This window comes from Symphalangus syndactylus, chromosome 7 (genome assembly GCF_028878055.3).
Source record: "Symphalangus syndactylus isolate Jambi chromosome 7, NHGRI_mSymSyn1-v2.1_pri, whole genome shotgun sequence".
NCBI classification, from domain to species: domain Eukaryota; kingdom Metazoa; phylum Chordata; class Mammalia; order Primates; family Hylobatidae; genus Symphalangus; species Symphalangus syndactylus.
In genome coordinates, this window is record NC_072429.2 from 121,987,958 (window position 1) to 122,003,332 (window position 15,375).

At 41.1% G+C, this 15,375-nt stretch overlaps 1 protein-coding gene across 21 annotated transcripts in view; it reads left to right on the forward strand.

Moving 5' to 3' along the window:
• TBC1D31 (TBC1 domain family member 31) overlaps positions 1-15,375 on the forward strand; it is a 97,059-nt gene that overhangs the window by 71,021 nt on the left and 10,663 nt on the right. For 8 of the 21 annotated variants that reach the window (XM_055287156.2, XM_055287154.2, XM_055287159.2 and 5 more), the window contains 5 exons: positions 1,553-1,693; positions 3,062-3,256; positions 5,511-5,649; positions 11,423-11,518; positions 13,205-13,552. In XM_055287156.2, the coding sequence (XP_055143131.1) occupies positions 1,553-1,693; positions 3,062-3,256; positions 5,511-5,649; positions 11,423-11,518; positions 13,205-13,338 (705 nt within the window). In that variant the 3' untranslated portion in view covers positions 13,339-13,552. Of the gene's footprint in view, positions 1-1,552; positions 1,694-3,061; positions 3,257-5,510; positions 5,650-11,422; positions 11,519-13,204; positions 13,553-15,375 lie in introns of those variants that run through there. The other 13 variants (XM_055287158.2, XM_055287161.2, XM_055287165.2 and 10 more) reach the window with 4 other exon arrangements.

The window sequence follows — 15,375 nt, forward strand, 5'->3', positions numbered from 1 at the left end:
AAGTTGAAAATTCATGTAACACCCTAATAGACCCATCATAAAATCAAAAAATCATTATGTCAATTCAAGGACTGTCTGGAATATAATGTGGCAATTTTGGAAATAAGATTGTCTCCCCTCCCCAGGGTTTCTTCTTGTTTCTTTGCTTAGTGACTTTTCTAAACTAATTTTGAAAGTCCCTATTCTTTGTTGTATGTAGGCACTGATGTCTCTACTCAGGTAGTTTGGGGGTCAGCAAATGATTGGACAGAGATTTTAATAGATTCTTTGAACCAGTAAGCTTCTAGTAGTTGTGGAGGGGCTCTGTGTGCATGTTAGGGCATGCCTTTATCACTCAGCTAGGCAGTTTATACTTCTTAGATTCCACTTCCTGGTGATGCAAAACCTCAGAGTTAACCAGAAGTGTGAGATCTTGGGTCTTTCTCAGGTCTGAGAACACAGCCTTAGCATATGCACAGCCTTACACATGCACATGACCTTCCAGGAACCTATCAGAGCTTTTTTAAGCCTCCTGTGGACATCTGATTCTCCAGTTTTTCCTGTTAAGCTTTTTGCTTAGCCTATTGGTTGCTCTCCTAAGATCTACTGCCCCAAGCAGCCAAGATATTCAACAGTTTGCTCTAATTGTTTTCAACAGCTTCCCCAGGGATAAGGCTATTCTGTACTAGGTGAGCTCTGAGTGAGATCAAAAAAGACAGCCTTAGGAGGGGTCTTTCAGGGAACCACCAGACAGGTCAAACAGTGACAGTTCTCCAGCAATGATGGTTTGAAGGGGCTCCGTCCAACCGCATTTTGCTTGGCTTCCTTCCTTGGCTTCCAGGCTGCTGGTTTTCAAGACTAATGCATAGGCTGGACATGGTGGCTCACACCTGTAATCCTAGCATTTTGGGAGGCCGAGGCAGGCCGATCACTTGAGGTCAGGAGTTCGAGACCAGCCTAGCCAACATGGTGAAACCCCGTCTCTACTAAAAATTTAAAAAGTTCACCAGGTGTGGTGGTGTGCACCTGTAATCCCAGCTACTCAGGAGGCTGAGGCAGGAAAATCACCTGAACCCGGGAGGTGGAGGTTGCAGTGAGCCGAGATCGCGCCACTGCACTCCAGCCTGGGTGACAGAGTGAGACTCTGTCTCAAAAAAAAAAAAAAAAAAAAAAAAAAAAAAAGACTAATGCATAGCTTGGGAGTGGGGTGGGAACAGGAAAAATGCAAGATGAAATGTCAGAGAGCTAGCCGTTCTTACCGAGATTCAGCCATTTTTGTAAGTAAATGCTCCCCAGATAGCTCCAAGCCTTTGGTTAATTTCCAGAATGCTGAAAAAGTTCATTTTGACATTTTTTAAATCAGTGTTCTCAATGCTTTTATGGATGAGAGGATTTCCAGGGGTCCTTACTCTGCCATTTTTGCTGATGTCTCCAGTCTTAGAATTTTACTTTGAAAATCAGATGATGACAGCTTTTATTTGTGTGCATATTACTATTCTGAAAAAAGTTGTTTTTGTATTCTAGCATTATATAAATTGGTGATTTTTTTTTTTTTTACAAATGATTTTAACAGAATCTTACTGAAAATCAAGAAGCTGTTGCAAAAGAAATGCGAGCAGATGCAGATGCCTATAGACGAAAAGTGGATCTTGAAGAACACATGTTTCATAAGCTGATAGAAGCAGGTGAAACCCAGAGTCAGAAAACTCAGAAGGTAAAAATATGATCTATTTAGTGTACATGCAGAGGAGAAATTTTCATCTGTCACCCTCTTAAGAGAACAAAATCGAAATTAAACTCTGTAAAGTTGAGTTAGTTTGTTTCTTTGCTTCAGTTGTCACAGTTCCTAGAATCTCACATTGCTTCCTTTTGTATATGGGATGCTTACTTCACTGACAATCACATGATATTCATGTCTTTTTCCTACAGTTTGAGGAAATACAAAGGAATTTCCTCAAAGAAAATACAAAGGAATAGTGACTTACAAGAAAATACGAAGGAGTAGTGACTTAGAAAATACAAAGGAATAGTGACTTAGAAGAAAATGCAAAGGAATAGTGACTTTACAAATTATACTGTCCTTCTGTGTTCTGCCTCTGAAATTGTCCCTGAGTTGATTAGGTTCAAAGCATCAGGTCCCTGCTTGGTATGTAAGCCAGCACTTCCAAGTGTATTGTGTGGACTATTAACTATTATTCAATAAGATGGGGGATGGTCAAATAAGTATTGGAAATGCTGTCTTAAAGTGAGGTATTTTTCTTGCCAAATTTGAGGATACTGTACATTTGTGAATATTTAAGAAAATTTCCCAGACGTATTTCAGAGAATTTCTTATGGAGTACGCTTTCAGAAATGCTGACTTAAGTGAATTGAAATAGAACCTGAGACTTTCAAAGAAGAGCTTTCTCTATTATCTCTTTAACAAAATGTTAAATGGGTATGTGTACCGGTCTGCTCCTATTCCAAAAACCAGGAATAGTGTACAGTAGATACCTTCTGTTCTACAACAGTCTCTTAGGTGATTTCCTCAAGATGTTCCATTTTTTTAAATAGGCTTTTGTCCAGTCTGTTAAAATGGGCTCTTCTTCAGAGTCTCCTCTTCAGAGTGCTGAAAACATGGAAATTGTTGAATCCCACCCATACTCTAGCCCATAAGTTCTTAACCTTGGCTGTAAATTAGAATCACTTGAAGAGCTCTTAGAGACGGAGTCTTACTCTGTCACCCAGGCTGGAGTGCAGTGGCACAATCTCAGCTCACTGCAACCTCTGCCTCCTGGGTTCAAGCAATTCTCCTGCCTCAGCCTCCTGAGTAGCTGTGACTACAGGCGCACGCCACCACGCCCGGCTAATTTCTACTTGAAGAGCTTTTTAAAGGTGCCGGTACCCCACTGTCCAGTGATTGGTTTAATTGGCTTGTGGTAGGGCCCAGACATCAGCTTGTTTTAAACACTCCCAGGTAATTCTAATATGCAGCCGGAGTTGTGAACAACTGCCCCAGACACTTGGATACATTGAATGGTTATACCTTCATTTTATATATTAGTAGTTTGACCTTGTTCTGAAATGTATAACTTTTTCCTAGGTGATTAAAGAAAATTTGGCAAAGGCTGAACAAGCATGCCTAAATACTGACTGGCAGATTCAGTCTTTACATAAACAAAAATGTGATGATCTACAACGAAACAAATGTTACCAGGAAGTAGCCAAACTCCTTAGGGAAAACAGAAGGAAAGAAATAGAGATAATAAATGCAATGGTGGAGGAGGAAGCCAAGAAGGTAAAAACAGTGTTATAAACTTTTTAATATCAAGCATTGATTTTTTTTTTTTTTAAAGAGACAAAGTCTCACTTTGTTGCACAGCCTCAAAATTCAAACTCGGGGCCTTAAGCAATCTGCCTGTGTCAGCCTCTCAAAGTGCTGGGATTACAGACGTCAGCCCCTTTACCCAGCCTAAGCACTGAAATTTTGAAATAGTACAGAGTAAAATGACAAAAGCATCAAACCAAGTCGTTTTTGCTGGAAAAGATAATCTAATTTTAATAGGTGTTTGTCAGAGACGTCGTCTAATACTGACTCTACCTAAAAATGACTAAGCGTCTTTCTCATTTACATGAGTGTGCTTCAATTTCTCAACTTCCTGGATTTTTGTTCTGGCTGATTGAATAATATTAGTACTTTAACTTAGCTAATTCTTTATACTTACAATGTAAAAGATGCTGAATAGGTAGAAACGGTATGTAGCTGCTAGTAACAAAACCCCAATTACAATGACTATGAACAGGATAGAAATATAGTCTGGAGGTAGGGAGTCTAGGGTTAGTATTGTGCTCCAAAGTTATCAGGGAAATGCCCTCTTTCAGCCTTTCTGCACCTCTTCTTAGTGTATGGCTTTCATTTTCAAGGTTACCTTACCATCCAAGATGACTCCTAGGGTTCCAGCCATCACATACACATTCCAGGCAGCAGGGAGAAGGGAGAGCACAAGTGCGAATGTTCTGCATCCCATTTGAGTCACACTCCCTTCTAACTTCTTTCCAGGAGTTCCATATCGTATTTCAAGCCACATTTGTCAGCAAAGGATGCTGAGAAAAATAGTATTCTTCACAGGGAGCATTATCATCCCAAATAAAATTAAGATTCTGTTCCTATCAGTTAATAAGATAGTTAAAAATAAAAACAAAAGATTCTACTGCTAAAGAAGAATCAAAGAATGGAGTTCGAGGAGGTAATTAATAGCATATGTCACACGTATGTATCTTTTGGTTGATGCTCGCACAGACTCTGGGATCTGTGCTTTGGAGATATTATCACAGGTACCATGGACTTTCCTAAGGACACCGAGGAGCTGGGGAAAGATCAAGATCTAGATACCTGGCTTAATTGCTTCTCTCTGTTGCTGTATCACAGTGTCTATTCTGAAAGCTGGCTTCTTACAGTGTATTTCCTTCAAGTCACTATTCCAGATTCATTTTCCTCCTACCCCATCCCAGTGGCATGGAGCCTTATCTTATAACCTTTCCATTCCAGGACAGGAAAGAAGGGCTTGGAGAGGGTGGGGGTAATATCCAGAACCCTGAGGCTGTTCTCAGGAAAACTGGGGTGGAAGCTCACATTCTCAACATAAATATTGCTGACATTAGGGCTAGACTGTGTGAAATTCACTGCTGCTGGACTTTGGGTAAAATGGTACTTTTGAGAGTTGGCTGAGAATCATTGTAGGGACCTTTCACGTTCTGCAGAAATCCTTCCTTGTGTCTAGTGTCTTGTGTTGTAAAGCTGACTTGACTACTGCGTGGCCTTGGGAAATTGCTCAGAATCAGCCCCCTCATCAGTAATGTGAAAGGGATGGATTTCTGTAATCCTTCCTTGCCCTATTTTGTGATTTTTTTTTAAAGTTTTTGTTATTTAATGCATTATTATTTCTATAACATAAAAATTATGTGTTTCCATGTAAAAGCTGTAGCTTTTCCAGAATTTTGGAAAACTTTAGGAGTTGGATTTTAAATTTATTTTAGTTACCTTCTGAGCTAACTTTAAGATTATTATTTTCTCATTTTATGGAGAAGAAAATAGGGGTGAACAGAAATCAATTGACTTCCCTGTGGTCATCATGTGGACCAGAGCTGGGCAGAGAGTTCATTCTCTGAATTTTGTAGATTTTATTATTAAGATAGAGCATTCAAATTAAATAAATGCAATTGCCACTAATACAAAACTAGCTTAGTCTCATAAGATTTGAGATTTGAAACTTATTGAAATGCATTATTATTTCAGCAACTATTGGGATATAGTTGTGTGCTTTGTGGCACTCTGCAATACCAGGGGTTGGATAAAACCTGTCTCTGCTTTCAAGGCTCTTAATAGCCTTGGGCCAACACAGGCACCCCAATTACCATAACACCAAACAGATCCTACTTGCCATGGAAATATAAAGGAAAGTGGATAGAGAAGACAGAAGGGGCTCATTCCACTATGAAATGTGTATTACTATACTTTTTATGTAATTTTTCTTCCATTTATTTGAATTTAGTGGAAGGAAGCTGAAGGAAAAGAGCTCCGTTTGAGATCAGCAAAGAAAGCTTCTGCTCTTTCAGATGCATCTAGAAAGTGGTTTTTAAAGCAAGAGATAAATGCGGCTGTAGAACATGCTGAAAATCCATGTCATAAAGGTGAGTGTCTGAGAGGCCTTTCTCTCCATGATGTTACAGATTTATTCTTTTTTTTTTTTTTTTTTTTTTTTTGAGACAGAGTCTTGCTCTGTCGCCCAGGCTGGAGTGCAGTGGCACAATCTCGGCTCACTGCAAGCTCCGCCTCCCGGGTTCACGCCATTCTCCTGCCTCAGCCTCTCCGAGTAGCTGGGACTACAGGCGCCCGCCACCACGCCCAGCTAATTTTTTTGTATTTTTAGTAGAGACGGGGTTTCACCGTGGTCTCGATCTCCTGACCTCGTGATCCGCCTGCCTCGGCCTCCCAAAGTGCTGGGATTACAAGCATGAGCCACCGCGCCCGGCCCAGATTTATTCTTTTAGTAGGGTCTATTATTATGATTTTTTTTTTTTTTGAGACAGGGTCTTGTTCTGTCACCCAGGCTGGAGTGTAGTGATGCAATCATGGTTCAGTGCTGCCTTGACCTCCTGAGCTCAAGCAATTCTCCCATCTCAGCCTCCCAAGTAGCTGGGACCATAGGCGTGTATCCCCACACCTAGCTAATTTGTTAAATTATTTGTAGAGATGAGATCTCACTATGTTGCCGAAGCTGGTCTCAAACTGCTGGGTTCAAACCATCCTCCTGCCTTGCCTCTCAAAGTGCTGGGATTATAGGCGTGAGCCACTGTGCCTGGCCAGTGAATAAATTATTGGGATGTATTTTGGCACTTCAATCTACTGCTCAAGTAAAAGGTAATCACTGGTTACCACATTTTTGGTGGGAAAGGGTGGGCTGAGGTGGGACTATTACAGAAACAGAGTTCCAGTCGAGGAAAAAGTTTGTGCAGACTGTCCTGTGGAGTTCTGTTTGATTCTGTTGCTCCAAGGTAAAATATGTACTTTGCCAAAAGCTGATCCTCAGAACAACAGTATATTCAAGTATCACATGGAAACTTCTCATAGGATTTGATCCAACATTAGGTTTCGGTACGAGGCTTATAGTGGCATCAACTGAAAAATCAAAATTATAATTTAAAACTGTAAAATACTCTGGAGGCTGAGGTGGGAGGATCTCTTTGAGCCCAGGAGTTTGAGGCTGTAGTGAGCTATTATCATGCCACTGAACTCTAGCCTGGGCAACAGACAAGACCCTGTCTCTTTAAAAAAAAAAAAAAAAAAAAAAAAAGATTTCCATAAAATTAAAGAGTACAGTTAACAAGGAGCTTTTATGTTACTATGTTTTATTTTGTTTCAGCCTTTTATAATGTGTATACATTGCTTTTTAAAATAATAGCTTTGTTGATACATAATTCACATGCCCTATAATTCACCTTTTTTCTTTTTTTTTTTTTTTTTTTTTTGAGACAGAGTTTCGCTCTTGTCTCCCAGGCTGGAGTGCAGTGGTGTGATCTCAGCTCACTGCAACCTCCACCTCCCAGGTTCAAGTATTCTCCTGCCTTAGCCTCCTGAGTAGCTGGGATTACAGGCCTATGCCACCATGCCTGGCTGATTTTTGTATTTTTAGTAGAGATGGGGTTTCGACATGTTGGCCATGCTGGTCTCGAACTCCTGACCTCAGGTGATCCACCCGCCTCAGCCTCCCAAAGTGCTGGGATTACAGGCGTGCCCAGCACTGCACGCAGCCTAATTCACCTATTTAAAGTGTATTATTCAATGTCATTATATTATCACGTACTAAAAAATACACTTACATAGTCATGCAGCCATCACCACAAGTAAGTTTAGAGCATTTTTCACCACTCCAAAATAAACCCAGTACCCATTAGCAGTCACTCCCCATTTCCGCTCACTCCCCCAAGCCCCTGGCAGCCACTACCTTGTGTCCATTCACCTATTCAGGAAGTTTCATGTAAATGCAATCATGTAATATATGGTCTTCTGTGTCTGGTTTCTTGTATTTGGCATAATGTCTTGAGATTCAACCATGTTGTAGCATATACCAGTACTTCGTTCCTTTTTATTGCTGAATAATATTCCATTGTGTGGATATTATGTATTTTTTTAATCTATTCATCAGTTGATGGACATTTGGATTCTTTCCAATTTTTGGCTTCATGAATATGCTATGTGCATTACTTTTTCATTTCACAAGTTTGAAGAGTGAAAATATAGGTTAGGTCATTTAATTATGCCTACCTTTTTTTTTTTTTTAAAGGTAGAACTTCTCTCTGTTGCCCAGGTTGGAATGCAGTGGCACAATCTTGGCTTACCGCAACCTCTGCCTCCTGCATTCAAGAAATTCTCCTGCCTCAGCCTCCTGAGTCGCTGGGACTACAGGCGCATGCCACCATGCCCAGCTAATCTTTAGTAGAGACGGGGTTTCGCCATGTTGCGCAGGCTTGTCTCGAACTCCTGGCCTCGAGTGATCTGGCCCCTTTGACCTCCCAAAGTGCTGGGATTATACCTCACCCGGCCAAATTATGCCTACTTTTAAAACCCCTCATTACCACTCATACTTGAGATTTAGTGGTCCCAAATAGCACCAAGAGTACTTCAGGGAGGTGGAGAGGAGTAGAATGTGACTCAGCACAAATTAAATATTTAAAAGTGGCTTACAAAAGATACTAACCATGGGAGCTGTCACTTCTCCCTCACCCTCTCACACTTACGCTTGTTTTTCTTTTTGGTTGTTTGCTTTTTTGAGACGGAGTCTCGCTTTGTTGCAAGGCTAGAGTGCAGTGGCACAATCTCGGCTCACTGCAACCTCCACCTCCTGGGTTCAAGCGATTCTCCTGCCTCAGCCTCCCGAGTAGCTGGGACAACAGGCGCCCACCACCACGCCCAGCTAATTTTTGTATTTTTAGTAGAGACAAAGTTTCACCATGTTGGCCAGGATGGTCTCGATCTCTTGACCTGGTGATCCTCCTGTGTGGCCCTCCCAAAGTGCTGGGATTACAGGCGTGAGCCACCGCACCCAGCCTTACCCTTGTTTTAGAAAGAAAAATAGAAAATCTTTAGAGAGCTATCTATGTAGAAATAGAGAAAGGTAAGAAACTAAAAAGCTTTCCTCATCAGTAGTTTTCCTACACGTTTGCCCCTCTGCCTCCATGATGTCTTCCCTCTGTGCTAACTAAATTTTTTTTGGCAGACCAGTCAACCATGTATATTTTTTAACCTTGCTAAATTTCACCAATAGAGGTAATTTGATTAATAAACATCCAGTTTTCAAAAGTCTTAAGTTTATGACTGAATGATGTGTCAGTCATTTTCTTAATCAGGGTATATAGATTTAATCAGATTCATTTAATCCTAAAAGCAGGAGATAAACACCTACCATCAAGAAAATGACATTTTTGGGCCTGGCGAGGTGGCTCACTCCTGTAATCCCAGCACTTTGGGAGGCCAAAGTGGGCAGATCACGAGGTCAGGAGTTTGAGACCAGCCTGGCCAATATGGTAAAACCCCGTGTCTACTAAAAATACAAAAATTAGCCAGGCGTGGTGGTACACACCTGTAATGACAGCTACTCAGGAGGCTGAGGCAGGAGAATTACTTGAACCCAGGAGGTGGAGGTTGCAGTGCACCCAGATCGCACCACTGCACTACAGCCTGGGCGACAGAGCAAGACTCTGTCTCAAAAAAAAAAAAAAAAGTATACATGTTCAAAACATACACGTGTTCAGGACCTCACCAACAGTGATTTAATTCAGTAGATCTAATAATAGTAATAATTCCGTCAGTAGCTCTAGGGTAGAAACTAGGGAGCTAGATTTTTGTTTTAAAGTTTCACAGGTGAATCTCCCCAGCCAGTGTTTGAAACATTGCTGGAGACTAAAGGGAATCATTAGTTGTTTGAACAGAGATAATATTTACAACACAGCCCTTTGGGAAGATGAATTGAACAGGAGTGGGCAGGTTGAATTTTGGAGGACAGATGAGAGGGAGCTGTGAGATCTCAGCTCTGGGTGGGCACGGTGGCACCTGTAATCCTAGCAATTTGGGAGACTGAGGCGGGAGGATGGCTTGAGCCCAGGAGTTCAAGACCAGCCTGGGCAACATAGTGAGACTCTGTCCCTAAAAAATAAAGAAACAAAAAGATCTGAGGAACCACACCTGATTCGCGTCTTATCTGTGCAGCAGATGTAGCAGTGGCCAGCCTGCTTGCGCCAGAATGCTGGTAGACTGGGAAGCTCATGATCTGATTCCATTTGCTACAAGTATTTTATTTCACAGTTATTTCTGGCCAGGCGCAGTGGCTTACGCCTCTAATCCCAGCACTTTGGGAGGCCAAATCATGCCTACTTTTAAAACTGCTCATACACCTGAGGTCAGGAGTGCGACCTGGCCGACATGGCCAACATGACCAACCTGGTGAAACCTCGTCTCTACTAAAAATAGCCGGGCATGGTGGCGTGCGCCTGTAATCCCAGCTAGTCCAGAAACTGAGGCAGGAGAATCGCTTGAACCTGCTTGAGCCCAGGAGGTGGAGGTTGCGGTAAGCCGAGATCACGCCACTGCACTCCAGCCTGGGGTGACAGAGCAAGATTCCTTCTAAAAAAAAAAAAAAATGTGTTATTTCTCAGTAAAATAGTTCAATCTGCTTTTTCTTTTCTCTTTTTCTGCTGAGTTCTGTCCGCAGAAACCGTTCTCTGGAACAGTGCAGATTGCAGATTATGTTTACTACCTCCGCCATGTCCCGCCCTTCAGATGTTTGAAGATGACTCTTAGATTCCAGTTAGTTCCCCACCAGTTCAAATTAGTCATTTGGTGATTAGTCACATTACCTTAATGACTCATTGAGCTAAAACTATGAGTTAAAACCATTAGCTAAAGCTTTTCAGAGAGGTAAAAGGCAGACATCTTACCAATTCAATGAGACTCCCAGCATTCTGGGCTCGACACATGGAGGCTTAGACGCTAGTGGTGGGAGTAGAAAGGAAGGGACTGTTATAAGGAATGTCAGGATGCAAATATTTTTAAAAACACCTTGGTGTCATACTGGATGTGCTGCTGTAGGAGTTAGGGAACAGTGAAAACACAGCTGAGGGTGAGTGTAAGGTTTGAGATGAGGAGAGTAATTGATAAAAGTAGGGGGAGGCGCCTGTAATCCCAGAAGTTTGGGAGGCCAAGGCGGGTGGATCATGAGGTCAGGAGATCGAGACCATCCTGGCTAACACAGTGAAACCCCATCTCCACTAAAAATACAAAAACTTAGCCGGGCATGGTGGCGGGCACCTGTAGTCCCAGCTACTTGGGAGGCTGAGGCAGGAGAATGACGTGAACCCAGGAGGCGGAGCTTGCAGTGAGCCGAGATCGCGCCACTGCACTCCAGCCCGGGCGAGAGAGCGAGACTCCATCTCAAAAAAAAAAAAAAAAAAGTAGGGGGAGGCACCGCTAGTTGCTAGGGCACTGCCCTGCCTACTACTCTAAGAAGGGTTCAGGTAAAACTTGCCTGTGGCTGGCTCTGATTTGCTGTATGTTGTGATGAGGCCCTGCCTAGCTAAAACCAGTAGTGATCAGCTCATAATAGTTTCCAGGGAAGCCTTGCTAATCACATTTTGTAATCTCTTTCTCAATATCTGTATTTTCGAATTTGTTGGCTTTTTGTTTTAGCTGAAAGTGTTTTTAAAGTACGTTTTACAGAAGTCAGCTCAGCTCTTCTCACTAATGACACTTCCTTGCCTTTTTGAATGTTGACCGCATTCTTCTTAAAATAGAAAAGAAAGGAGTTTTTAGCCATCCTTGGTGATTTTAACTTACTAGGGACCATTTGGAATTAGTAAGCCTTTCTACTCACTCCCAAACATCATCTTGATCTCCTCACTTTTATAACAGAAGAACCCAGGTTCCAAAATGAACAGGAGGACTTAAGCTGTTTGCCTAGAACCTCACAATTAAATGACTCTTCTGAAATGGATCCCTCAACACAGAGTAAGTTGATAAGCAAGAAAATGTTATTCTGCCATTTTAAATTTAACAATATTTAAGCAAAATTGTGGCTTAAATTATGTTTATAGCATGTGGATGCCATTTTCCCAGGGCACTGATAATGAAAATCCTAAAAGGGAGGCAGCAAGATGCTCTCAGATTTCCCAGTGGGAGAACTGGGTGCAGACCAAATTCCAAGTAAAGCAAATGTGCTGGATCCACTAAAGCCACTCCAGTTCTTGAGCACCAGCACTGCTGCCCAAAAACATAGTTGGAGGTTCTAACAGAAGTCTCTAACTAGGTTGATAATATGAGATTCATAACTATTTTGACATCATTATGAAAAAAATCTCAGCGTTGTTTTTCAAAGCTATTGCATAGTTGAATTTTCTTGACTCTGTTCATCTGGGCTGGGCTCCCTCCAACAACCATCGAAAACATGTGTCTGCCCTGGGCACTCCGATGGAATTCTGGGCCCCAGCAGCAGTAGAACTGCCAAATGCAAATGGCTTCATGCTGATGAGCTGACTTTTGATCCCTGGATGTGGTTCATTGGAGGGTTTGGGGTTTTTAGAAGGGACAGGGTAGAAGCATCTTACAGAAATGTAGTCACAGCATTAGGCCATCCATAAAGAAGCTAACAATCTTCCCAGTAAAGTGTATTATTTATTTTTAAAAGGGAGGAGGAGACAAGACACTCCGTTAAACTTTCTTTCAACTAATTTTTTTCAATAAAACTGCTATATAGATGAAGCAGAATTTAACAAGATCTTTTGAGTTCTTTTGGAAGAACAAACTTTTATACAATGTCCCAAAAAGAAGAGCTTTATAAGAAATATTCCTAATACCAAGTCATGAAATTCCAGTATTGTGTAAAATATTTTTGCTAACTGATATTTTTATATGCATCTATAAATTCTGTGCCAGAATATGAATTAAACCAAAAATCATTCAAGAGTCCGATGAAGTATGAGAGATTCTCAGCTGTTCTCTGTTCTGACATATCCAATGGTTATTTGGTAACCTTAGGTTATTTGGCAGCAAAATACAAAAGCATAAAAGTTGTATTTCTTTGGGAGGAAAAACAGTTTTCCAGAAATTGAAGCTGACTGACTGTTTGAATATGTAACTAAATTTCAGAGAAGTATATTTTTAAGGGCTTTTAAAAAAAATTTCAGTGTTCACTAGCCCCTCTAAATCAGTAACACTCTTACACTTGGACATGTAGTATTTTAATCTTGATTCTGGACCTTCCTGATATTAGCCAGTATTAAAAAGCATTTGAATTACTTATTTCTATTTACTTATTGGAAAGGTAGTCATGGTATATATTTCACAGTATTATGACTTGGAATGCCTTTTCTCATTACCATTAAGCATCACTTTGAGGAAGCTTACCATTGCAAAAACTCAAATTCTCTCTTAAATAAGCTTTGTTTCTAACTTAAGATTGTTTGTATCCCAAGTATTTCAAAGCAGAGAAGTTCTCTGATAGCATTCATTCAGTCCAACAAATAATTATTTGGCTTGTAAATGGAACCACCTAGGGCCAGGTAATATGTAAAATTTAGGTTTTAGAATTGCATTTCGTTATTTATTTTTACAACACATTTATCTTTAAAATAAATGCTGTATCCTTGCTAACATCAGAAAACTAAGCTTTTCTAAATTTTGAATTTCATTTTCAAGTTTCTTTAAATAGAAGAGCAGTAGAATGGGACACCACGGGACAGAATCTTATCGAGAAAGTGAGAAATCTTCGCCAGAGACTCACTGCTCGGGCTCGTCACAGATGTCAAACCCCTCATCTTTTGGCTGCATAGAATGCATGTCACCTTGAGACGGTCGAGAGAGAGACCTATTTTGCAATCAGTGACACTGATTTTTGGATTATTTATTTAAAATTCCTATAAAGATCAGCCCTTTGTACAGAAAAATGTGTCTATAAAAATTATGTGTTATTTAATTCTGATACTTTTTGGCTTGTAAATGGCTTCTTGAACTTTTTACAATAAAAATGTTTTAGAAACTGTTAAACTGTGTTAAGCTTTCAGGTTGCAGGGACCGGCATAAACCTCAGTAACTTTAGTTGATACAGATTTATCTTAAAGATGAATGGAGAAATAAAGAACAGGAAACCATCTCAACAGCTCTATAGCCTGGACTGGGAGAGAACTCAGCAGCAGGTGGAGAGCGCCAGTATCGTGGAGTGGCCTATATCACCATCTTCCTGCCCACCCCCTCCTCTGCCAGTGGGACCTCCTCTTTGTCAGGGACCCCACTGGACTCGTAACATCTCATCTCTGACCCAGCTCCTTCTGCCCTCAGCCTACTTCTTCTGGCAGCACTGACTGCTCTTCCTCCCTCCGCTTCCTGGCTCCAGAGTGGGGCTGCTTGTGACTTCCCGAACCTTACTCTCTAAAAGGAGGGCAGAAATACTTGATAGGAGGATTAAGTAAGATCAGGCAGGCCAGACATGGTGGCTCACACCTGTAATCCCAGCACTTTGGGAGGCTGTGGTGGGTGGATCACTTGAGGTCAGGAGTTCAAGACCAGCCTGGCCAACATGGCGAAACCCTTTCTCTACTAAAAATACAAAAATTAGCCGAGTGTGGTGGCACACGCCTGTAATCCTAGCTACTTGGAAGGCAGGGGCAGGAGAATCACTTGAACCCAGGAGGTGTAGGTTGCAGTGAGCCAAGATCACGCCACCACACTCCAGCCTGAGCAACAGAGTGAGACTCCATCTCAAAACAAAAACAAAAAAAGATCAGACCTAGAAAGTTCCTGGCCCAGTGATTGACACATAGTAAGTGTACAATATGTAGTACTAATTATTTTTTCTGGGGCCATGAAGCATAATCTTATGGGTTGTCAAATATTTTCAGCAAAGTGCTCTCTTGCCCAATAAGCAAAGTTCTAAAATGATATCCTGGCATTATACACAGCCATTGGTTTCCCAAGAGTATTTTCCTCAGCCTAGTTTTCTGTAGTTTTTAGGTGGCTGCAAACATATGCCTGCATGGGCCAAGCTGGTGTGTGTTTTTTGACAACAGGAATCCCAGGATATAGAATATGTAGAGTGTGATGGGAACTTTGGTAGACTAGAATTGCTTGCTCACCAGAAAGCATTGAAATTCTAAAATTCTGTGGTTCTGCCACCCAGAAACAGCTGTCTATTGCACTTTTTTACCTCTATTTCAGGTCCTCTTTGACTAGGATTTACACCTAGTCAGGTCTGTTTTGGAGCTACACACACCACATACACATACAAAACCCTCTTTTTTATATATAGAACTGCAGTAGTTAATTTTTGAAAAAAGTTCCTGTTCATTCAGTGAAAGTGCACTATGAATGCTGTCACCCAAATGAAGTTCTTTTTATCACATGCTTCCAGTTTTCTCTAAGCCTACGTTTCTCCAGTAATCTTGATACATTCACTGCCTTAGCAGATTTCAGACACTTGGTTGAATCCCCTCAGTCATATGTGCTTGGTTGGTATTGCAAAGGTTATCACATTTAATGAAATATATGAAATACATTTCTGATTATTTCTTCCTGCTTCTTGACATTATATCTTCAATCTTCAATTTCTTTATAATGTGAATTCTCTGGAATTGAATAAGGGCTGAACTTGGCTAAAATTCCTTGCTACATTCAAAAAGTTTCTCTCCATTACTCCCTTGAGTTGGTTAAAGAAGAGCAGTCCCTGTAGGCCTTTTCATATTTATTACATCCATAAAGTTTCTCTCTGGTGTGAATTCTGCAATGTTCACTAAATGTTGGGCTTCAGCTAAATCCCTTTCCACATTGGGCTACATTTGGAAAGTTGTTTTCCAATATGAATTCGGTGGTGCTAA